This window comes from Primulina tabacum, chromosome 8, assembly GCF_025594145.1.
Source record: "Primulina tabacum isolate GXHZ01 chromosome 8, ASM2559414v2, whole genome shotgun sequence".
Lineage (NCBI taxonomy): Eukaryota > Viridiplantae > Streptophyta > Magnoliopsida > Lamiales > Gesneriaceae > Primulina > Primulina tabacum.
Window position 1 is genome coordinate 37,423,576 of NC_134557.1, and position 25,433 is coordinate 37,449,008.

The 25,433-nt window shown below is 33.9% G+C and overlaps 2 protein-coding genes across 2 annotated transcripts; one reads left to right on the plus strand and one right to left on the minus strand.

Moving 5' to 3' along the window:
- Positions 1–1,940: 1,940 nt before the first annotated feature.
- Positions 1,941–3,833, minus strand: LOC142554043 (peptidyl-prolyl cis-trans isomerase FKBP12-like). The gene is made up of 4 exons (XM_075664652.1): positions 3,608–3,833; positions 3,470–3,531; positions 2,702–2,754; positions 1,941–2,178 (listed from the first exon to the last, which is right to left on the minus strand). The coding sequence occupies exons 1-4, from the start codon at positions 3,751–3,753 to the stop codon at positions 2,077–2,079; spliced, it is 363 nt and encodes a 120-aa protein (XP_075520767.1). The 5' UTR covers positions 3,754–3,833; the 3' UTR covers positions 1,941–2,076.
- A 20,281-nt stretch (positions 3,834–24,114) lies between these two features.
- On the plus strand, positions 24,115–25,191 carry LOC142554738 (uncharacterized). Its single transcript, XM_075665414.1, has one exon. The coding sequence runs from the start codon at positions 24,115–24,117 to the stop codon at positions 25,189–25,191; it is 1,077 nt and encodes a 358-aa protein (XP_075521529.1).
- Positions 25,192–25,433: the final 242 nt, after the last annotated feature.

Here is a 25,433-nt window from a genome sequence, read left to right on the forward strand (position 1 = left end):
AAAAAATCCTTATTTTGTAGTAGACATACCACCTTATTAAACCAGTCAAAAACGATCAAATTTGCATAAAATGGCACCCAAATCATTACAGTTTATGGAGTTCATTTTATTGAAAAGTTGCATAATACTATTCACAGTAGGCTTAGTGCAATCTAGCTCCTTCTATGTTACACAGAGTGAGAAGCACTTATCATCCTCGAAAGCTTTAGATTATATGGATTCCTCATATTTTATGAGCGACCCACCTCATAAATCGGGGATAAAAAGGTCTAGGTCAGTGCAAGGGGTGCAAACAGAATTGAACGACGTCGAAATCGCGTCACAGCGATGTGTAGCAGCGGTCGATAATGTCGGAGGCTGTGATGCAGACATGTTCAGGTCGATTATGGGAGGACGGTACAATGATACAGTTAGCCAATATTGTTGCAAGGTTGTGAGTGAAGTTATAGGCAAATGTTTACCTAAGGTTCTTCCCTTTGTCCAATTTCTTGAGAGTTATTGCTCTGTTTTCAATTGAATTTAAAGTCATTAACATTTTAAATTGATGAATTTCAAATGTATTTTATAGTTTACGAGAAATAATACCATAAACTTCAAATACGTCTCTATATATTTATTTAATGTTTCATGTTATTGACGGTGGATTTCAAGTTCACCTAATAATATAGACATTTAAAATTCATGATATTTTTTTGTAACTAATATGTAAATAAGTATGATATTAAATTTAAAATTTCATTTATTATTTCATTCTTTATAATAAAACTATTATCGAAATTGATAGATTTCAAATTCGTCTGTACAAATACAAGCTAAAAGAAAATATGATAATGGTTAGTACTTGTCATGGCTATTTTAATTGTATTTTGTATGTAGTGATCTTAAAGTGATTTTTTTTTTTTTCAAATCTAATATTTGAATCCGCCGTACTTGTTTGGATATTCTTGAATCAATAAATTTGAAATTCTCTCGTTCATTTTTTAAGAATGTTTATAAAGTATTTCAAAATTTCACAAAACGAAGTTAAAGATACTCGAAATTTATTCCTTAGATCAAATTTTCAAATTTAAATAATTCCATCTTAATTCAACCTCGTGGAATTTTCCCAAGAGGAGGGGTATCCTCTCTGGTTTATTTTATGTTAAAAACAATTTTGAAAATCGAACTTTAGTGTTTAATGCATTTTTAAAATTATTTTATTAGATTTTTTAATATAAAATTGAATTCTTTAAATACGCAAGTTTTCAAAAAGTAAAATAACAGTACTTAAAAAAAAATCTAGGAATCCAATTCCATAAAATTCGATTTGTATCATACCCAGACGAATTTTTTTCTTACCCAGGCAATCAATCAGGCCAAACTATCTAATAAAAAAAAGACAAAAATTTGTGTAAGACAATGTCACGAATCGTATTTTGTGAAACGAATATCTTATTTGGGTCATCCATGAAAAAATATTACTTTATATGCTAAGAGTATTATTTTTTATTGTGAATATCGATGACCCGTCTCACATATAAAAATTCGTGAGACCGTATCACAAAAAACCTACTCTAAAAAAATATGATCATGAACTTCAAATCCATTCATTGTAATTTTATATTGTATTTCATGTTAATTAAGATGAATTTTAAATTCATTTAATAATAATGTTATTTGAAATTCATTCTACTTTGTGTAACTAATTATAAAATAAATAAATAATAATTATAAATTTAATATTTCAACTATTGTTTCATTATTAACAATAAAACTATAATCGAAATTCAGAGATTTAAAATTCATCCCCACACCCTAATGTCATTTCGCAAAACAACAATCAATCATAATGATAATAAAAAGGTCATAAATAAAAAAAAATATTTGACTAAGCATAAAACTAAAAAAAATATAAAATCAAGAGAATTATTTTACCCAACCCCTCAACGTAAAATACGCTCTAAAATGGCCAAGGTTTAAGTGTCATTCATAAACCATAATATAAAGCAAGAATTCCAACCAAACACCAAGTATCAATGCAAAAGCATTCCAAAGTACTAATATAAAAACCAGAGTTGAATAGCTATAACAAGTCGACTACTCAGCGCTCAGAACTTCAATCTCAAACACCAAAACTGAGTTAGGCTGAATGCCCCATGCTGGAAAACCATTTGCCCCATAGGCATAGTCAGGAGAGCACTGCAGATTATGAGAAATAACGAATCAACAAAAGCCCCAATCGGAAATTTTTTGCTACAATGTTTGTAGGAGAAACAATATATCCAGACATGAGTATGCAAGACAATCAACTGTAAATTCAAGAGGACACATGAACTTAATCCATGGTATCATCAGTATACACAAAATCCAATGTTGACTCGAGCAAAATATATTAATTATGTTTTAGGTGCTCATTTTATCCACTATGTCCAAGAATATAACTTGATAACGAGGTTATTTTAAGAAGGTAAAAAATCATATATGTAAATCATGCCACACTTCAAGCAGATAATAAGATAATAAGGAAGCTTTAAGAAAGAGTTTTTCCAAAAGTTTTGGTGTGAGAAGAGGGATAACATTTGCTGCTCGAATGACAAACATCACATGCTATCAAGCAGTGGAAAATTCACGCTCAGCAAGCAGAAGTCACCTATTTTTTCTATTAGAAATTTCCAAGAAGTTAATGTTAAGAAAAACACAATCGAAAAGACTGGCATATTACCCGTAATCGGGCAACTTCTCCCACTTGCATTCCCAACACCCCTTCGTCCCATCCTGCATAAGAACCATTGAGCAATTTGATTAAAGAACAAAACATTATATTTTCTTGATACAATACAATTAGAAAGCGTGTGACCTAACCAAAAGCCAGGCACATTTTAAAGCATGTCCCAACACATTGCAGATCTCAAATACTGCTTTAGCATTGAGTTTAGGCATCAAACAATTCCAGGCATCCTAAGTGGAGTAAAATTTTCCTACATTTTTTGCTTTGTTTTGTTGTTTTTTTTTTTGTTTTTTTGTAATATGCAAGTCAAATTGGCCATCACATACTTGAACCCCACGTAATGAATAAATCGAGGAATTTGTTCAATGCATAAGCAGACTGAAGGGTTTCTAAATCCTTCATTTTAATCCATATTTTCGTAACCTGCACTTAAAAAGCTGAATTGCCAAGGATCCGGCAACGGGAAACCCCAACCTATACGTGGAAACTCAGGCAATCAAATTCATGTGTGCTACAAACTGCTAAAGCCTTTACAGCTCATATTTTTATCATAAACTCTAAAGAAAACTAAAACCAAGCCAAGAAGTCCTCAAGCCTTTCCCTTCACCAACACAGCACAAATCTCATTCCCAGTTGTCGTGTTCTCACTTCTAACCAACTCAAGTAACAAGATGGCAGACAATTATACAAATCAGCTACTAAATAGATATTAAATACAAGTAAAAGATTTAAAAAAACACTAAATACTAGTAAAAGAAATACCTTTAATTACTTTTCCTTGGCCAATTTGGAAAGAGAACGGCGTCTGGCCCGGATCCTTTGTGCTATCATCCAAAAAATTAAACTCAGACAGAAAATTCAACATCTCCCCCATTTTTTCGGAATCAAAAAGCGATTTACCTCCAGAACTTTTTGGAAAGGTCACCATTTTTGCCAAAACCGGTGCAGTGAACTGTAACCTTTTGACCGGAAACGGGTTTCGAGCCCGACCCGTTTCTGAGAACTTCCTTCTCCACTCCCATTGCCCTAATTGGATGAGCTAGCATGTAATTCGAAGTTCTTGTTTTCCTAGGGTTTAGAGCTCTTTGCTCTCGCGGATTAAATTGCAGAAAACCCCTATAAAATTTGAAAATCTCATGTGTTTGTGTTTCTCTCCAATTTTCTCATATGTTTTTTCTGCATGAAGTTTATTAGGGTTATCAAAATCAGACATGATGTACCAATATGGCACGGTTCAACCCGAAAAAAATCAGGTTTGGGTTTGGGATTTTCGGGTTATGGTCAGATCGGATTGAACCCAATAACTGATCCGAAAAAATGATCGGGTAGGTTGATCCGAGTTGACCCGAAAATTTTAAAAAATATATAATTAATAAATATTGCTTACATTTTATATATTTTATTTTGAAAAAATATTTATTGTATATTTATACAATAAGTTTTCATAATTTAATATTTATTTTGAACATTTTTTTATTTTTTAAACAATTGTTTATTTGATTTAGTAAATTTATTTTATTTTTCTACGATTAGACTTTCAAATTTAAATCATATATATGAGCGAGATTTTGTTATTATGTGTTTAAATTAAAATTTTTTTTTTAATTTTATTTAATTTCTTTAAAAAATTTAAAAAATCAAAATCGGGTTAATTGGGTTGATAGGGTTCAGATTCGGGTTGAAAGTTTCGGGTTGGCTCGGGTTCAAGTTGGGTTCCAGTTGAGCAGTTTTTGAATAGTACTATAGCTCAACTCGACCCACCCAAATTGGCACCCTTAAATTTTATCCTTTTTGTTTGTTAAGTTTTAGCTAAAACAATGAATTTATTTTATTTCAATTTTACTTAAAAAAAAATAACATTTAAATAAGTGCACATTGATTTAGAGGTGGTATATCATACCATATCGTACCGAAAAAGTATATATCGTATATCATACCGAAATTACGATATAAGAAAATTTATACTGATATCGTACTGAAATTTTCAGTATAATATAACTAGCATACCGATTATACCGAAATTGACGGCATACCGAAAATTTCGGTACGATATCGTATATATATCGTTTTATACCAAAAAAAACTTATATTTTTAAAATTTTATAAATTTATTATTTTAAATATTATATATTTTAAAATTTTAATATATTTTTTCGGTATTCTAATATTCCGGTATATACCGAAATTTTCAAATTGCATACCATTATCGTACCGAAAAATTCGGTATTGTTACCCTACCGTACCAAAATTTTCGATATACCGAAAATTCGATATTTTTTCTCACCCCTATATTGATTACGCGATTCATACTCAACATATACACCAAACACTATACAATTAATTACACTATATAAATTAATTATATCTTTTCGGTTTTTAATTACACATTATTCTTATGTTTATCAGTAGATAAGTATTCAAACTAATCTTAAATATAATATTGGACTTCATGGAGAATGTTTTAATTAATCAGATAATGATTAGCGGTAAGTTAACCTGATCGTGTTACTTTTGTCACAAGAATTTTTTTTAATTATATATAACTTTAATTTGTTATATATAATAATAAAAATTGAAAATAAAGTTATTATCAAAATAATTGTCAAACGGATTTGGCGGATTAATATGTTAACTTCGAATGTAAATCCATAATAATCGAAATAGATTGGATCTATTCTAATAATAATAATTATTAAATTATAATATACCGGATCTCTACGACTAGCAAACCCGACCCATAGATCAAGATGGTTAGAATTTAGGATTAGGCTTCAGTTCCTAGCAAACTCACAAATCTTTATCATTAAACGATTCACCAATCTTGTTTAGAAACGAATGGTGATACAAAACAAAAGTATATCATACCATAAATTTAAAAACCATTTGGTAAAATATGGTAAAAGTGAGAGTTTTATAAAAATAGTGCAATCCGTTAAAGAGTCTTTCGCATTCTAATTTTTTTTAATAAATAGAGTCACGGATTAAATAAATCCGTCGGATTAATTTGAATCCGTGACTCCTTCAGCTTTTTAAATTGCGCGCGCATTTCCTCCGATTTATTTGCGGAAAATACTTCTGTTCTCCTTTTTACGTTTTTCTCAAGTCTGGCTACGGTGCGTTGGTTTATCGAGCATCAATAATTTTGAAGTATTTGATAGGTACTAAAATTTGTTATCAACTAAGATTGCATTTTGTAGGTATTTCACAGTTAATTATTAAATTTATATTATTGCTGAAATAATTTTTTTGTCATGTCATTTTATGATAATATTGTTAGGTATTAATATTGTTTGTTAATTTTGTCTTCCATTTCATTCGAGGAGGTATTAAAAGGTAATGTTTTTATTTTGTTGATAGTATTATAATTATATATTTAGAGGTAATATTGTTACGTGTAAGGTACTTTTTTTTTCTTTCTGTATTAAAAATATTTTGTTTGTGTAATATTTATGATAATGTTTCTCATATTTTTCAGGTATTAACATCGTTCATTGATTTTATTACAAATTCCGTACAACCACATTTGAAAAGGTAATTTAAGTAATTTTTTTATATTTTAATTGTATCATTTATAATGTATTAATATAATTATAATTTTGTTTATTTGCATTATATGAATAAGTATAATTTTGTTAAATATTATGTTTTTAATAGTAATCACGATATAAAAATAATAATAGGAATACTATAAAAAAAATAAATATAAATTTGTGATTTTTGAATATTTTTTTCAAAGTTAGTATTTTAAATATAATTATTTTATTTTAATATGAGAATGAGTTAATATTATTGTACTTAATACTAATGAAATTATAAAGTATTTTATTACGTTTGTTAAAAAAAATTATAAGTGTTTAGTATAAAATAGTGTATAGCTCAGTCACTTTAATATAATCTATAATATTCTAATTATGTTTATGTTAATGCTAAGTAATAAGAAATTAATAATTCTAATTATCATATTTTCATCAAATGTATATTTTGAATTAACTTACTTAAAAGTTTAATTAAATTAAATTTTAAGGTAAAATTTAATTATATGGTTACATAGAAAGCAATTTTATTGATACTCTTAATTATCAAAATTGTTAATATAAAAAATTAATATCTACAAAAATTATAATTACACAAGTTCAAAATCTTAATTTTTTAATATAAGTCACAACATATTTTTATTCTTATAAATACAAATATAGGTTTTATTAAATATATTTTGTAATTAAATTGATTTGAAGATATTTATTTTAATAAAATAATAATAATTATTATTATTGAAGTGATTCTTGAAATTTAATCCAATATAAAATATATATTTTAATATATGTGTAATAAACTCATAAATTAATTTTTTTAATGATTGTATGACATTATATCTTAGTTTTCGCTCCAGACATGGATACTGTAAGAGCCTTACTCTATGTAGGTGGCTATGTCATTATTGAAGATTATATGGTTGGATATAGTATCCCCGCGACCAGGCCAATGAAAATCTCACTGTCTATTACATTTTCTCAATTGGTAAATTATGTGCATCGCATGCTGGAGATCGACCCATCAAAATTAAGCATCAAATTGTCAACAAAATATTCTTATAGCTCGTTGTCTCGTTACATTAAAGATCATGTTTATATCCCAGATGATGATAGTCTACAATTTATGTTTTATTTGCCCACACTGGATTGCATGTACTTGTATGTTGATTCATCGCCAGTGTTGTAGAACGTGAATGATTACGATTTGATGCAGTCATGCCGGTAATAACGCAAGGTTTGGGAACAAATATGTTTAAATCAAGCGGGACCTTCTATGTATCACGTTGATGAACAGTCAACTCAGACATATTCTGGGATCGACACCGGTCCTTGGGATCACCATATCACGGCTCACACCGAAGAAGACTATGCATGAGAGATAAATAGAACATGACAATGAGATTTTACTCCAGAGGTTGGGATCATCATATCATGGTTCCTTCAGGAGTTGATGTTGCATGGGGTTCGAATAGAACACGACAATTGGATTTAAATTCATGGCGTGATGAATAAAATACCACAAATGTTAGACATCTCGATAGTTATACTAGGACTGCAAATATTCCCACCCCAATTATTGAACACATGCTTGAGCAAGATGATTTATTTGAGGACATTTCTCATCATGTCATGAATAGCAATGATGATTTATATGATACATCAATTGACGGAGAAGATGATGACCATGTTGACAATACAAATGAAGGCATATCGTCGCATGCTCTGATGTCAGGAGCAACACTGACAGAGAACTTTCCTAATGCACTGAAACAACATTTACATGAAATTCCCCAATTTTTCAATGAAATATATGACGAACAAATTCAAGATTCATTTGGTATTCCTTATGCATCACGGAAAAATTTTACAATCCTGATAGACCAGAGCTCTCTTTGAAAATGATTTATAAGAGCAAAAATGATTTAATAACTTCAGTGAATGATTTTTCTATTCGAGTTTTGAGATAATAATATATCATTGTAAAAAGTTCTCTACAATTTGGAAGGTCAAATGCAAGAACTGGTTAGAAGGTGACAATTGTGGGTGGGGACTTCGAGCATCATTGAAAAAAATTAGGCTATTTCATGATCACAAAATATAGTGATGATCACACATGCATATCTAGCCAAGTGGGTATAGATCACCACAACCTTGACGTCAACAAGATAGCCAGTACACTTTTGGGAATCGTGCGTTGTGATCATGCATATGAGATCAAGTATATGCGATAAAGTATTAAAGAAAATATGGGTATGATATATTGTATGCTAAGACATGGCAGAGTTTGAAACGTGCAGTGTAGATCGTCTATTGCACGTAAGAAATATCTGTAACTTTGTTTCCTAAATATATGAGTGCTTTGTCGAAGTACAATCCAGGAACTATTGTAGAGTGGAAGCACCTTCGTCCGTATGACCATCCACATAAAATTTTGAACTTTGTATTTTGGGCCTTCAAACCATGTACATTGTCGCAACATAATCAATGTAGACAGTACCCATATGTACACCAAGTATAAGCACAAACTACTCATAGCAGTAATTTTGGATGCCAATAATCAGGTCTAGACTCTAGCATTTGCGCTTGTTTATGAAGAAAATTATGAGTCTTGGCATTGGTTCCTAAATAAGGTTGCACGACATGTTACAAGAGGGTACAGATGTGTGTGCTTTATATCTGATAGACATGCGGGTATAACAAGTGCAGTGTAAGATCTTCCTGACTTCAAGCATCCCCGTGGTGTTCATCGTTTTTGTTTGAGGCATGTTTACTCTAATTTCAACATCAAGTTCAAAAACATTCATTTGATGGACTTATGTTGGGAAGCAGGGACACAACACCAAATAGGAAAATTTAAAGCCACAATGGAAGCAATTAGAACAAATAATGCAACAGCTTTCACTTATTTGTCAAACATCCCAAATGAAAAATGATCATTGACTCATGATGGTGGATGGAGACGAGGGATAATGATGACGAACATGTCTGAGTGTATTAATGGTGTGTTGAAAGGGGTTTGATGTCTCACAATAACTGCAATAGTGGAGTTGACTTTACAATGATACGTGCACTATCTCATTCAACGCCTAACATGAAGTAATAAAATGATGGAAAAAAATCGACAATGGACTGATTATGCATACTGTAAATTTGATATGTGGTTAAAACAATCAATTCAACATCCATTAATCAAATTTCACCAAAGGGATAAAACAACATCCGTCGCGACAGGAGCAAGACCAGGTTGTCAACATCACATACAAGATGTTAACATTTCTACACGTGATTGCACATGTGGTAAATTGAAAATATTTGGAATTCCTTGTTCACATGTTATATGTGCAGCAAAATGGTTTAGATTAAATCCCGCACAGCTTGTACAACTATGATTTACACTTAGAAAATATGTGAACATATATGATGAAAGATTCTACCCTGTTCATGATGAACAATACTAGGATGAACCTACATTTCAATTACAACACAGTACCGTTCGTCGAGAAAGAAGACATGTTGGTAGAGATCGCAGGACACACATAAGAAATGAGATGGATCAACCATCATTGAGGGAGAGACACCGTGAGAGGTAAAATATCTACAATAATGTATTCTACTTTATTTTTACTTGATAACATGTGTAGTGATTAATGTAATTATAATTTTTGTTAAAAAGTTTATAGTTATGAATAATTGTTCTCCATTTCATGTAGGTGCACGTGAGAAGGTCGAGTTATGATGACAAATATTTATGTTTTTAATGCCGATGTTTCATTTTAATAGAAGTATTAAATAAATTTTATTCTCTCGTGAGATTCAGTGTTCTATTGTTTTAAATATAATTAAATATCAAGTGTTTTGACTTATTGCTTGATTAAGTGTTGTATTATTTTAAATTTGTTAGGAGATTGAGTGTTTTGACTTAATTTATTGATTATACTTATGTTTTCATTATTATAAATTTATCCCTACAGTTTTTTAAAGTTTTGTTTATGTTAAAAAAAATAAAAATTGGAAGTATTAAAAGAAATTTATGTATTTTTAATAAATGACTACTAAATTACATATACTATTTGAATATAAGTTTTGTTTTATGTTAAAAAACTAATGTTTTTATATAAACTTAGAATAACTAAAATTAATAAAATATAGTTTTTTTTGTGTAAAATAAATAATAAATTACATATATTATTTCATTACAAAGTTAATGTATCATGTTAAAAATCGCAGACATTTAATTTCAATTATGATCACGAGTAAGAAAACTACTAACGATACGAGGAATATCTAATCAAATATTGCATAAAATACATCAAACTTAAATAAAAAATTAGAAAAACATACAATAATAAGACATAAGTAATTGTGCTGCTCGAAACAATTAGTTAATGATGATGGTAGTGATGCCCCCAGTGCAACACGAAGGTCTTCTAATAACTCTATGTCCACGACCTAACATCTCCTCATCATCTCCATGTGTACGTGTTTGTGCTGCAGATGTACTAATATCAGCAATGTTCCCACCAACCTCATATCTTTCTGTTTCTGAATATTCTTGAAATGGTATGAGCGACATGTTTAATGTGGGAGACTCTCATTCATAAACAGTCGAAAGCCACTTTGTAAAAAATGTGTAAAACTACCGGCAAATGGAGTGTGGTAACCATATTCATATGATGAAAAGCTTGAAACCACAGGCGGAGTAGTGTATGTAGTACTTGAAGTTGATGGTCTGGGGTCACACTCATTTTGTGTTCATGTCGGTGGAGGATTGCATATGATCTGGGTGTGTCTGTGATATAGATGCATATATTATGTCAGCTATATTTAATACAAAAAAATAAATATATGTACATATGTAGATAGATTGAAAATGTCTTACGATAAATTTTCGGTAGTTTGCATCTACAGGATGATAGCCAATGACATTATAAGGTACCACTATTGGAGAGAGAAATATATGTGAAATGCGATGATACCAATCAATATAATCTATTGTGATGCCGGGTGTACCAGGTATTACATAATCACCACCAATAAAAAAATTATATATGTCGTTCCCCATATCTACAAAATGTTTGTGATACATCGCTCAATCGCAGTTGTTCCACACTTATCATGTTAATTTATGAAAATTATCGAAGTTAGTAGCAGGTGGCAAGATACCATGGTGCATTCCAAATTGTCGAAGACACCGCTCTGGTCTATGTATCTCAACTATATGAAAATTGATTAATGTACATGTCGACCGACATAGATGAATTCTAGCAACCTCAGGTGACTCCATTTCATAAACGATCCATAGAAACTGTAGCAAATAAAATGAAAAAGGATTATCAAGTTGATAATATAACATTTAGATTTTATTTCAAAAGCATTCAAAAATTTAAAGAACTAAATAATTTGAATACCTACCCTTCTACCATCTTGTCAAGCATATCTCTCATGATACAGACCGAATGATGGACTGTGTGTGTCCAAGAGAATCCACATCTCCACCTGCAATTTTAAAAAGTACACAATATATTCATTAAAAATACATAACAAAATATTATTACAAGTTAATTATTTCTGATTAGTACTGTGTGCCGTATGATGGAAATGGTAGACCTTGAAACACATCTCCAGTCTGCTATGCTGACATAGATAATTGTTGCGCTCTATCAGGGCAAAGAAGAGTAATTCTAGACCATACCCAAATCTGCAATAACATACAACATAAATTTTCACATCATAAGAAAAATTAAGTAGAATAAATATAATGAACGTAGAAGTTCAAACATATATGCAGTATATGAACATGCCACACCAATCGACCTTTAATCCCATTCATATGTCGCACAACTCTCTGTAAAAATATGCCAACACAGCATGACCCCAGCTAAATGTATTCACCATTTCTATGTCCTCGAGAGACTGCAAATACATAAATTTCACAGAAGCACCTTCCAAGTCCGGAAACATATAACCACCAATGATCATTAATGCTACACAACGGGAATATTGTGCCGTGTCCTCTTCAGTGCTGTGATCATTAATCATATTATTTAGGCAGTGGTCTAGCAAAGCGATCAGATAAAGGTGTTCACCTTTAATCTTAGAAGATGTAGGCATAAAACACAACCAAGTTGCGCATCGTTGTTGTAACGTATGTTTGTCGGACGCGGTATCTACACCAGTGATGGGCATGCCATCAATATTTAACCCCCAAATAAGTACAACGTCCTGTAGGGTGATTATTGCCTCGCCAACTCTAAGGTGAAATGTGCGTGTCTCGCGACGCCATCTCTCAACTATGGATATAAGCAAGTGATTATCATAATTTTTAATAGGACCACACTGAATGACATCATAGAAACTCATGCGTACTAAACATAGGCAGACACAAAGATGAATCCCAGCATGATGTAATCTCAAAAGACATTTGTCAGACCGGCGTGAATGTATGAGTGGATCAATGTTTTCAAAAACAGCGTTGATATTATTTGAAATGTGTCTACCCCGCAAATACAACAAATTATCCGTATTTTCAGCCATCTTGCAAACAAAAAATCAGGATATAACAAATATTATATTTGTTATCAAAAAAATGTAACTACATATTTTCATATTAAATAGCATTGTTTTGTTTTTCCACTGTAAATAATAAAGTAGATGCTGACAATGAATTGATAAATGTGATAAAGATGATTAATTTATTTAAAAAATAATCAATAATTCTTAATACATAAATAAGCTAATTAGTTTAAATGATTAAGTTGTCTTTACAAAAGAATATTAGTATATATTATTTCTGTAGTGAGATGATATTATATGATAATAATATTAAATAATGTTATTTAACGATTAATAAATACTAAAAAACATTTAGTTTTGTTATTATTATTATATTAAGTAAATATTAATAAAATTAGTTGGTTCAATCACATTTTTAAATAATACATGAAAATAATAATTATTCAACTTTGAAATATACTAATTTTAACTAATATTAATAAAAAAATATTAGTTTAAAATATTATTGTAGTATATCATACTATATCATACTAAAATTAACTAAAAAATTAAAAAAGTAAAAGATATTTAATATTGTTATTATAATTATCCCATGCAAAATTTAATTCAGTCAATCATATTTTTTAAAAATATGTATTAGATAATAATATATTCAAAAATAATATAAATATTAAAATTAATCTTATTCATTAAAAAAATATATATTTCCGTTTATTCCTAATTATGACTGACAAATATTGTGAGGCCCAAGTAGCATTACACCCAGCCCATTTCATTTAATTATAATTACCCAAACCCATTTGTATGAGATAGCGTACACAGCAGGGTAGAGTTCTCTTCCATTCCAGAAACCTTCGGCCCTTCTTCCTGACTTTCTGCCTCAGCCGCGTTGCACCGTTAGAGCCTGGAGTTGAAGTGCAACACCTAGCCATCTTCTTCCTTCAACTTTAGAGCTTTTTCCTGCCTTGAATCGGAAAGTTGCGAGCTCGATCGGTCCTATTTTCCAGCACTGTGCGTGAGCTTCGATTCGGTTCTAGGTAAGATTTTGTTGGCTTCGATTCTTAGTTGTGTTCTGGTGGATTAGTTTGTGTAGTGAAAAATTAAGCTTTTCCCCTAATTTCCAGCTCGTTTTTCAGATAGTGAATAGTGTTTCCGACGAGCCACCTTTGCGAGATCACCATTGTGTGTTTAAGCTTCATTTCTTGAGGTATTAAGCTTGAAATTCCAGAATTTGATCGGGTTTTATAGGCTGTCCGGAATTCGATTTTTAACCGCTCCGATATAATTTGTTTTAGTCGATTAGAATGCAGTATATTGAAGTATATGGCGAATTTATATTGTAGATTTTATTGTTGGGCGAGTTTAGCCGATAGTCCTTAAGAAATTACTGTGGTATTGTAAGTTGAAGTTGAGGTACGCTCAAACCTATATCATTATGACGCTTATATTGGCGTGTAAGAATATTCGGTGAATGTTGTTTGCTATTATGTGCCTTGAATGTTTATTCTGTTGTATTCATGCATTAATTGTGTTGGCATAACATATTGAGCCTTTACTCCTTTGACAACGATTTATGTTGATTCAGTTGAGATATATTGAGTCATCAGAGGGACGAGTGGGTTATAATTAGCCACATTCCCAGATAACAGCTAGGGACGAGCGACTTAGCTACTCGCATTCCCGATGCTACGTGCATGGACGAGCGGCGATTTGATGCTGCATTCATGGCATGGGTGGCCAATGTTACTGTTGATGATGCTATTCGTTTGGACTCCATTTGGTATCCGTTATTTCATTGTTACCATTTATGCATCGCATATCATAGCATTTACTTGGTATTATTACATGTCTTTTATATACGTCGTAATTTTACTGGTTTGTCGTATGTTGTGGTTGTTTTTTATGCCATAGCAGGTCATTCTAGGGGGTTTGATGCGTTTGGTGGAGCGTCAGCGAGTGATACCCAGTAGTCAGTTGGTTTGTGTCAGAGTTCTCAGATATCTATATATTATACTAGTTTGATACATTTGCCTGAGAGATGCCCTGTGTAGCTGTATGATGATGTTTTTATGTTGTTTTGAATTTTATTTATGGTATGTCGTGTCTAGTCCTGGCTAGTGCGGCTGTAGCATATTTGTTTGGTTGATTGTGAACTTGATGTTATTTTAGAGAGTATATTGTTGTTGTTGTGTTTTGAAATTTTTGGGATGTCCTACTTACGGGGAGGTCATGCCAAAATTTCTGTAGGCCCAAATGAATGTTTTAAACTCGTTTTCGCTGTTTACACCATTTAATCCTTGTTGTTTGGTAATTAAATATTAATTAAGAGCGCGGGCCCTGACAGTTTGGTATCAGAGCATAACTGGGATACGCTCGAATTAGAGTCTAGGACACTCGAATTTAGACACAAATAAAATGATTGTGCATGTGTTTGATTATTTTCTCTTACTTGTTTATATGTTTTAAATTAATTGTATTAGCATGACTAGAGCGTATAGTTGATTAAGTTTGACATTTAATTTAGAAATTTCCTATTAGTTAAGTTTATGCTTTTATACTAAACTGATTATTTTGTTTCTGCCTGTGGATTAAATCCTTGTGTCTTGTAGATGGCATCTGGACGTAAGGGAAGAAAATGAAAGGAAGTTGTTCAGGAATTTGAAGCTCTTAATGTGAGAGGACTTAACGAGATTGAATGGGGAAGACGAGGTCGTCGTCTTCGTGGTGAAGCACGAAATGTTAACGTTGAGCATGAAGTGGATCAGTTGAATAGAGGAATGGGTGAAATAGAACTAGTGATATCCCGATTTCAGAACATGCGTCCTCCTCGATTCTTTGGAAATGAAGATGGTGAGAAAGCTGTAGCATGGTTAAAAAGTATGAAGCATTTGTTCAATATGTTGGAGTACACTCCTGATTTGGAGCTTAAGTTGGCTATTTGTCAATTAAAGACCGAGCTCAGTTATGGTCGGAAACTACTGAGGAAGCTCTGAAAGAATTAGGTTAAAGAGTTACTTGGGATGTATTTTGCGCTCAGTTTGCTCGAGAATATTCACCGCCTTTGTATTATTCGGCCAAGGAAGCTGAATTTAAGAGATTGACTCAAGGTAACATGACTGTAGTGGAGTATGCTTCTCAATTTTCAGTGTTTCTTGCCTATGTTCCTCATGTTGCTAGCAGTGATCGGAACAAGCTATCGCATTTTATGCAAGGATTGAATCAAACCATTTGCACTTTAGTAGTAGCTGGAGCGCCTGTTAATTATGCCGATGCTGTAGAGAAAGCCAAGAATGTGGAGGCAAGTCTACTTTTGGCAGAACCACAGTCAGTTCAGCCATGTTTTCCTCAAAGTTTCGGAGGTAATGTGCCGATGCCAGTTGGTGCACCGCTATACCGTCATTTACTGCCGTATCAGCCTTCGCAGTCTTATCAACAACCAAAGCAGCAAAACTTTAAGGCCAAGGGAAAACAGTTCAAGAAACAGACTCATAGTAGTTCTTCTAGTTCTGGCAGTCAGCGTGGAAGTTCAGTTGGGCCACCAGGTGGAGTATTTTGTGATTGTTGTGGTGGTAAGCATTTCAATACTCAGTGTACGGGAGTTCATGGATCTTGTAATATATGTGGGAAAGTTGGACATTGTGCTAGAGTATGTCCGAATGCAGTAAGACAAAAATTTTAGCAGCCTTAGTTTGGTCAGGGTTTTAGAGGACAAGCAACTAGACCTTTTGTTACGACTCAGTCTTTTCAGCAATCTAGCTATCCTCAGCCTAGAGGTTCTGCACAACAGAGTTTTCCAAGTCCACAGTAGGATAGAGTTCATGCTCTAACTCAGGATCAGGTTCAAGACGCACCGGGCGGAGTTATTGCAGGTATCTGCCTTATTTTTAATCATCCTGCACGTATACTGATAGACACAGGAGCATCTCATTCATTTGTATCTGTTGTATTTGTTGATGAGCATGAGATTGCTACTACTCTGTTGATAGATACTATGTCAGTCTCTACACCTGCCGGTGTATGCTTGATGTCTCATGAGATAATTCTGAATTGTGTGATTAGATTCGATGATAATATTATTATAACTAATCTCATCAAGCTAAATATGTCTGACTTCGACAGTATTTTGGGAATGGATAATCTGTCAAATTATCGAGCTACAGTTGATTGTTTTCATGGAGTCGTCAGATTCAGATCGTATTATGGCAGTAAATGGAATTTTTACGGTAGTGATTCGCAATCACGTATTCCATTAGTGTCAGCAATGGAAATGTTTAGAATCTTGTCGACAGGAAATGAAGGATTCATGATCTATGCAGTTGATTCGACACTGGGAAAAAGATTTGAAGTTTCAGATATTCCTGTTGTATAGGAATTTCCTGATGTATTTCCCGATGAGATTCCTGGATTTTCACCCCAGAGGGAAATCGATTTTAGCATTGAGTTGGTGTCTGGGACAAATCCTATTTCTAGAGCACCATATCGTTTGGCTCCAGCGGAATTGAAAGAACTCAAAGAGCAATTACAGGACTTACTGGAAAAAGGCTATATTAGACCAAGTATGTCACCTTGGGGAGCTCCGATATTGTTTGTACAGGAAGAAAGACGGAACGATGAGAATGTGCATTGATTACAAGCAGTTGAACAAAGCTACTGTGAAGAATAAGTGTCCTCTGCCGCGTATCGATGATTTGTTTGATCAGTTGCAGTGTACATCAATGTATTGAAAGATCGATCTCCGTTCTGGCTACCATCAGCTTAGAGTTCGAGAGGAAGATGTTCCGATGACAGAATTTCGAACACGTTATGGACATTATGAATTTCTAGTTATGCCTTTTGGATTGACTAATGCTCCGACAGTTTTTATGGATTTGATGAATCGTGTTTTTCGAGAATTTATAGACAGATTTGTTATTGTCTTCATAGATGACATTCTGATTTATTCAAAAACAAAGAAGGAGCATCGAGAACATTTAAGGTTGGTCCTCCAAACACTCAGAGCAGTGCAATTGTATGAAAATTTTTCTAAATGTGAATTCTGGCTGGACAGAGTAGTATTTCTGGGTCATGTTATATCACCTCAAGGAGTATAAGTGGATCCTAGTAAAGTGGAAGCTATTATCAATTGGCCAACACCGACGAATATTTCCGATATTCGCAGTTTCTTGGGTTTTGGCAGGATATTATAGGCTTTTTATTGAAGGATTTTCTATTATAGCAAGGTCTATTACCCAATTAACGCAAAAAGATCGACGTTTTGTGTGGACTGATGAATGTGAGTCAAGTTTTCAGACTTTGAAGGAAAAGTTGACAACAGCTCCAGTGCTGGCTTTGCCATCAGGCTCAGGTGGATATGTTGTTTGTTCAGATGCAGCTCTAAATGGACTTGGTTGTGTTCTAATGCAAAATGGGCGAGTGATTGCATATGCTTCTCGTCAGTTGAAGCCGCATGAGACCCGATATCCAGTCTATGACTTAGAGTTGGCTGCCATTGTGTTTGCATTGAAGTTATGGCGTCATTATCTGTACGGTGAGCAGTTTGTGATTTATTCGGATCAAAAAAGTCTTAAATATCTTTTCACACAGCCTGACTTGAACATGAGACATCGTCGATGGATGGAGTTACTTAAAGACTTTGATTGTGAGATTCAGTATCAACCAGGTCGAATGAATCTTGTTGCAGATGCTCTCAGCAGGAAAGTTCAGAATGCTACGCTGACATCTTTGACTGTCTCTAAAGTTCACGAACACTTGGGAACTTCAGGATGGACTTATCAGATCAGTGGAGACTACTTTATAGTGTCATCTATTCAAGTTGAGCCATAGATTTTATCCAGCATCAAAGCAGCACAGAAGATCGATCCGTACATTCATAGATTAAAAGAATTGTCTCGAATAGGTCAGACAGAAAAGTTTAGTGTTGCCTCAGATGGTAGTCTGCGCTTTAATGGTATACTTGTGGTTCCTAATTTGATAGATTTGAAAGAAGCCCTACTACGGGAAGCACATTGTCTTGAAGTGCCGCAGTGGAACTGGGAGCACATTGACATGGATTTTGTGACACATCTACCTCGTTCTAATCGTGGTTGTGATGCGATTTGTGTGATTGTTGATAGATTGTCTAAATCAGCTCATTTTATTCGTACTTGTACTTATTTGAAAATGACGAAACTGTACATTGATCATATAGTAAGATTGCATGGTGTGCCAGTAACCATAGTATCCGATCGTGATCCAAGGTTTGTTTCGAAGTTTTGGGGAAGTTTGCAATCAGATTTGGGTTCAAAGTTGGTTATGAACACTGCCTATCACCCACAGACAGAGGGTCAGTCAGAAAGAACCATTCAAACGCTTGAAGATGGGTTACGGGCAGTAGTGATGGATTTCAAAGGTAGTTGGCAAGAATCATTGTCTTTGGTTGAATTCTCTTACAATAATAGTTTTCAGGCAACAATTGGTATGGCACCATTTGAAGCTTTGTATGGAAGAAAGTGCAGATCGCCGATATGTTGGGAAGATGTAGGAGAAAGACAGATGTCAAGACCATAATTTATTCAAAAAATGAAAGATAAAGTTGAACTGATCAGGAAAAGGATGAAAGCTGCCCAGGATCGTCAAGCCAGTTATGCTAATAAAACGCGTAGACCTTTAGAGTTCCAAGTGGGCGACTATGTTGTCTTGAAAGTATCACCATTTCAGGGTACAATGAGATTTGGACATAAAGGGAAGTTAGCTCCGCGTTATATTGGTCCGTATGTGATTGTTGAGAGGATTGGCACATTGGCTTATCGTTTGGATTTGCCGCCGAGTTTGTCTTTGATACATAATGTGTTTCATGTATCTATGTTGCGTAAGTATGAGACAGATTCGTCTCATATCTTGAATGTCGAGGATGTGGAGTTGGACATTTCTCTTAGCTATTTTGAACATCCAGTGCAAATTTTGGACCGCAAGGAAAAACAACTCCGGAACAAGACGATTGGATTGGTTTTGGTACAGTGGAGTAGACATGGAAGAAAAGAATCTACTTGGGAATTAGAGGCAAAGATGCGACAAGAATGGCCTCATTTGTTTGAAAATGTAATGAATTACGCTATGTATTCTGAATTTCCTATGTATTATCAGTCGTAATGTTTTGGTTACCAGTATTGTGTATGTTAGATTTCGATGACAAAATCTTTCATTAGTGGGAGAGAATGTGAGGCCCAAGTAGCATTAGGCCCAGCCTATTTCATTTAATTATAATTACCCAAACCCATTTGTATGAGATAACATACACAGCAGAGTAGAGTTCTCTTCCATTCCAGAAACCTTCGGCCCTTCTTCCTGACTTTCTGCCTCAGTCGCGTCGCACCGTTAGAGGCTGGAGTTGAAGTGCAGCACCTAGCCATCTTCTTCCTTCAGCTTTAGAGCTTTTTCCTGCCTTGAATCAGAAGGTTGCGAGCTCGATAGGTCTTGTTTTCCAGCACTGTGCGTGAGCTTCGATTCGGTTCTAGGTAAGATTTTTGGGCTTCAATTCTTAGTTATGTTTTGGTGGATTAGTTTGTGTAGTGGAAAATTAAGCTTTTCCCCTAATTTCCAGCTCTTTTTTCAGATCATAAATAGTGTTTCCGACGAGCCATCTTCGCGAGATCACCATTGTGTGTTTAAGCTTCATTTCTTGAGGTATTAAGCTTGAAATTATAGAATTTGATTGGGTTTTATACGCTGTCCGGAATTATATTTTTAACCGCTCCGATATAATTTGTTTTAGTCGATTAGAATACAGTATATTGAAGTATATAACGAATTTATATTGTAGATATTATTGTTGGGCGAGTTCAGCCGATAGTCCTTAAGAAATTACTGTGGTATTGTAAGTTGAAGTCGATGTACGCTCAAACCTATGTCATTATGACGCTTATATTGACGTGTAAGAATATTCGGTGAATGTTGTTTGCTATTATGTGCCTTGAATGTTTATTCTGTTACATTCATGCATTAATTGTGTTGGCATAACATATTGAGCATTGACTCCTTTGCCGACGATTTATGTTGATTCAGTTGAGATATATTGAGTCATCAGAGGGATGAGTGGGTTAGAATTAGCCACATTCCCAGATGACAGCTAGGAACGAGCGACTTAGCTACTCGCATTCCCGATGCTACGTGCATGGATGAGCGGCGATTTGATGCTGCATTCCTGGCACGGTGGCCACTTTTACTATTGATGATGCTATTCATTTGGACTCCATTTGGTATCCATTATTCCATTGTTATCATTCATGCATCGCATATCATAGCATTTACTTGGTATTATTACATGTCTTTAATATACGTCGTAATTTTACTGGTTTGTCATACTGGAGTCCGACCCCTGTTTTCTTTTTATGTTGTGGTTGTTTTTGATGCCATAACAGGTCATTCTAGGGGATTTGACACGTTTGGTGGAGCGTCAGCAAGTGGTACCCAGTAGTCAGTTGGTTTGTAGTCAGAGTTCCCAGATATCTATATATTATACTGGTTTGATACATTTGCCAGGGAGATGCCCTGTGTAGCTGTATGGTGATGTTTTTATGTTGTTTTTGATTTTTTTTATGGTATGTCGTGTCTAGTCTTGGCCAGTGCGGCTGTAGGATATTTGTTTGGTTGATTGTGAACTTGATGTTTTTTCGAGCGTATATTGTTGTTGTTGTGTTTTGAAATTTTTGGGACGTACTACTTACGTGGAGGTCATGCCGAAATTTCTGTAGGCCCAAATGAACGTTTTAAACTCGTTTTCTTTGTTTACACCATTTAATCCTTGTTGTTTGATAATTAAATATTAATTAAGAGCACATGCCTTGACAAATATAGTAAAAGCCATTTTTTAAAAAAAAATGATTATTATACTTTGTCTAAATATGTTATTTTAAAATTAATATTGTTTGCTAAATATTTCACAATACAATCTTCTATAAAAAAATATGTCTCTCTTCAATTTATAGGACTTTATTAAATATCATAAATATATATAAATTGTTTCAAACAAAAAAAATCTCCCTAAAAAATAAGAAAATTGGGATATATTAAAAAATATAAGAATTAGTCATTTCAATAAAAATATTATAACTTAAATTTAAACAAGTACATTTTATAATTTGGTGTACCACAACATAACAAATAATTCATTTACTAATCGTGTAGGAATGAAAATAACAGGTGATTGAGCCATATATTGATATTGGTTAATCCAAAATATTTTAATCTAACTCAAATATTATTACAGTCATTCAATCAAGAAAAAACAAGTTTTATAACTATACAATGTCTATCTCATTTTGCAAACAAAATAATGATTCATAATTAATTATTTATCAAAAAATGCTAATTTATCTCGTACAACTCACAACTATCTAAATAAAATTTTTATTGTTCTCATAATAATTACTGTAATGACCCGACACCACTCACCCGCGATCATTACTCATAGGACTTCTCCAGCCCAGGCACTGGAGCTTTTACCTTTCCAGTATTAGAACCCAAGATCTCCTGGACATATAGGTCTTGGCAGCAATCCTGGTACCAGTTGAGCTTTTATTGTAATGACCCGACACCACTCACCCGCGATCATTACTCATAGGACTTCTCCAGCCCAGACACTGAGCTTTTACCTTCCCAGGATTAGAACTCAAGACCTCCTGGACATATAGATCTTGGTAGCAATCCTGGTAGCCCAAAAACAAAGTTATGATAAGAAAGAATACTTCTTCGAGCCAATTCGTGCGCCACATGATTCGAAGCATTCTTCGAATGGAGTATAGACGACGGATGTAATCTATCATAGAAGCTTCCAACAAACAATGATGGAATTGATCTATTATTTAAACTAGCTACTTTGCACATGTGGTGCATGAGTATAGTTTTTTTTATAACTATCGAGAGATTAAAGTGAAATTTGAAAAATTATCGAGGGACTAAAGTCTCATTTGAATTGTTGTAATAAAAAAAAAAACAAAAGTGTTTGTTGAAATTAAAATTAAAAATAAAAACAAAAGTGTAATATTAATATAACATAAGGGTAAAATTGGAATGGCAAAAAAACAGACCAAGACACCATTTTTGTCTCTATTATAGAGATTCTTATTAATAGATTAATAGATTATTAGAAATACATGTGATTCAATAATAATCTTGTCGCGCCCAATCCTCCGGCACAAAAAAACGAAGTGTAGGTTTCTTGTGAGACGGTTTTATGGATCTTTATCTGTGAGACATGTCAATCCTACCGATATTCACAATAAAAAGTAATATTGTTAGCATAAAAAATAATACTTTTTCATGAATGATCCAAATAAATATTCATCTAAAAAATACGATTCGTAAAATCGTATTCGACGAGATTTTCGTAAAAAACTAACTACAATCTTGACAACTGTCTTAAATGTCATCTTCTTTTCAGGTGCCTACGTGTACCTATATTTCCTCTTAACCCCAGCAAATTACACACATCAAAAGAATCTTTGTTTACCAACCAAAAAGATGAAAGAATTAAGATTACCAGAACCCCTCGCTTTCTCTCCTTGATTTCAGCAAAGGACCAAGAACAATGACCCCAAATTATACTAAACCAGATTCAGTGACCCTTGTTTCCCCACGGTCTCCACGCGCAAGAAAACTGGAACGCTCTTTCAATCTACAACCCTCCATTCCAAGCAATATTTAAACGCCCATTCCCGCAAAATACACCACCAAAATTTATTCTTGAATCCAAGTTTTTGTTGTTTCCTCTGTCCTTCGTGCACCAACCACCCTTCTGTCTCTGCCATCATCACATTTGTTTTTTTATTTCTTTCGTTGATGGTGGTTGAGTCTCGGACAACATTTACTGTGTTTCTTGATCAGGATGTAAGTGCCCTTTGAATTTATTTGCAAAAAAAGTGAGGGATTTGGACAAGAAGATCATGGAAATCGCAAGAATCAGGCAGTTATTGCTCCTCTGGTGTAGAATCCGAAGCAGTCGTGTTGCTCTGATGGGTGGAAACCACACCGCTTCAAGATTTTGCACTCGCTAAGATTTCCCTCCATTGTCGCTCTAGTTTTTCTCTCTCTTTCACAATTGATTTTCCCGTTCCTTTTTCTTTTTTTTCGAAATTTCTGGGTGCGCATTGCCTCTTTTCAAAGTGATTTTGTTTGTTTCTTGCTGTTTAATTCTACAAAGATTGTTGCTGGATCGTTATCGTAGGATGGATAAATTGGCTCGTGGGCCCGTGGCCAAGAACGTTGATTATGATGTGAATGAGCTGAATGGGGTGGGAATCGATTCAGATTCTCACACACTTTTGATAATAAAGCTACCCGAATTCATGGGTTCTGCGAGTCTTGTCGCGAATTCTGTTTTTGGCGATGATTATTCTCGCATTGTCTTCTATTGGTTCTATGCTGAGAACCTCTTCCAATGTTGCTTTATTCAAGCCTGATGGTGATGCAGATATGGTCAATGGGTTCAAGATCCTGCCCCTTCTTCTCCATGATTTGTTAGAAGAAGGCCTCATCAAGAAAGGCCAAAAGGGTTTCGTTCTTGGTGCTGGTAACGGCGATAATGAAGATGATTTCCAGTTCTTGAAAGACACGGGTATTGATTTGCTCATCGGAGCTGATCTGCAGCGGAAGAATATGGTTGAACCCCAAACGTTTGATTTTGTTTTCACGTGGTGCCTTCGCAGAATCCATCTGTTTGATGGTGTTTTAAAAGAGGGTGCGCTGGTAATCTCTCCATTGGGCAGTGATCCCTTGCCTGAACTGCAACTTTTGAGCAGTTACAAGATCGTGTATCTCCGAAGATTCGAAAACACGGTGGTGGCAATGCGTAAAAAGGGGCAATCTTCGTATGGTGTTGATAATTCCCCAACAAAGCATACGTCTTCTGGCGTAACACCCGAGGAAAAGAAAGCTGCATTGAAAAACCTGGAGGATGTATATCTCGAGCCCCCGAGACTTTCAACACTGATGAAAAAACCAAGCTTTACATCAAGGAAAATCAAGTTCCTTCCTGATCTGTTGAAGGATTCTTTGGATGAGTATCCACGACGCATTTTCATCTCAGATGACTTGACAGCACTTGACTGGTTTTACAAGAACTACCCCATGAGGGATCAAGAATTTGAAGTTTATGATATGGAGATTGTGACCAACAATGATGCACCTTCACAACGAGCCACACCTCAAGACATGGGTATATCGACTTGGCTAACGAAGAACGTGAAACGGGAGGACTATGTCGTGATGAAGGCGGAGGCACAAGTGGTGGAGGGGATGCTCAGAGACAGGACATTAAGTCTTGTGGATGAATTGTTCTTGGAGTGTAGAAATCAATGGCAAGATGGGGAAAAGAATGGCAGCAAGAGAGCATATTGGCAGTGTTTAGCCTTGTATGGTAAAGTAAAGGATGAAGGTATAGCTGTTCATCAATGGTGGAATTGATTGTGATAGAGAGAGGAGAACATATTGTTTTTTACGGTTCTTTTTTCTTTTTTCCCCAATTCTTGAAGCTTTGTTTGATCTTTTTCTTGGTTATTGAGTCTTTTTTAATTTAAAGGGTGGAGTTGGATGTTTTATGTTATAATTGATCAAGGGATTGAGTTGTATTTCTTTTAGGGTGTTTGATTCAATTGTTGTGTAAGTAAATAATGAAAGGGAAGGAATGAAATAAGAAGTTTCTGGTG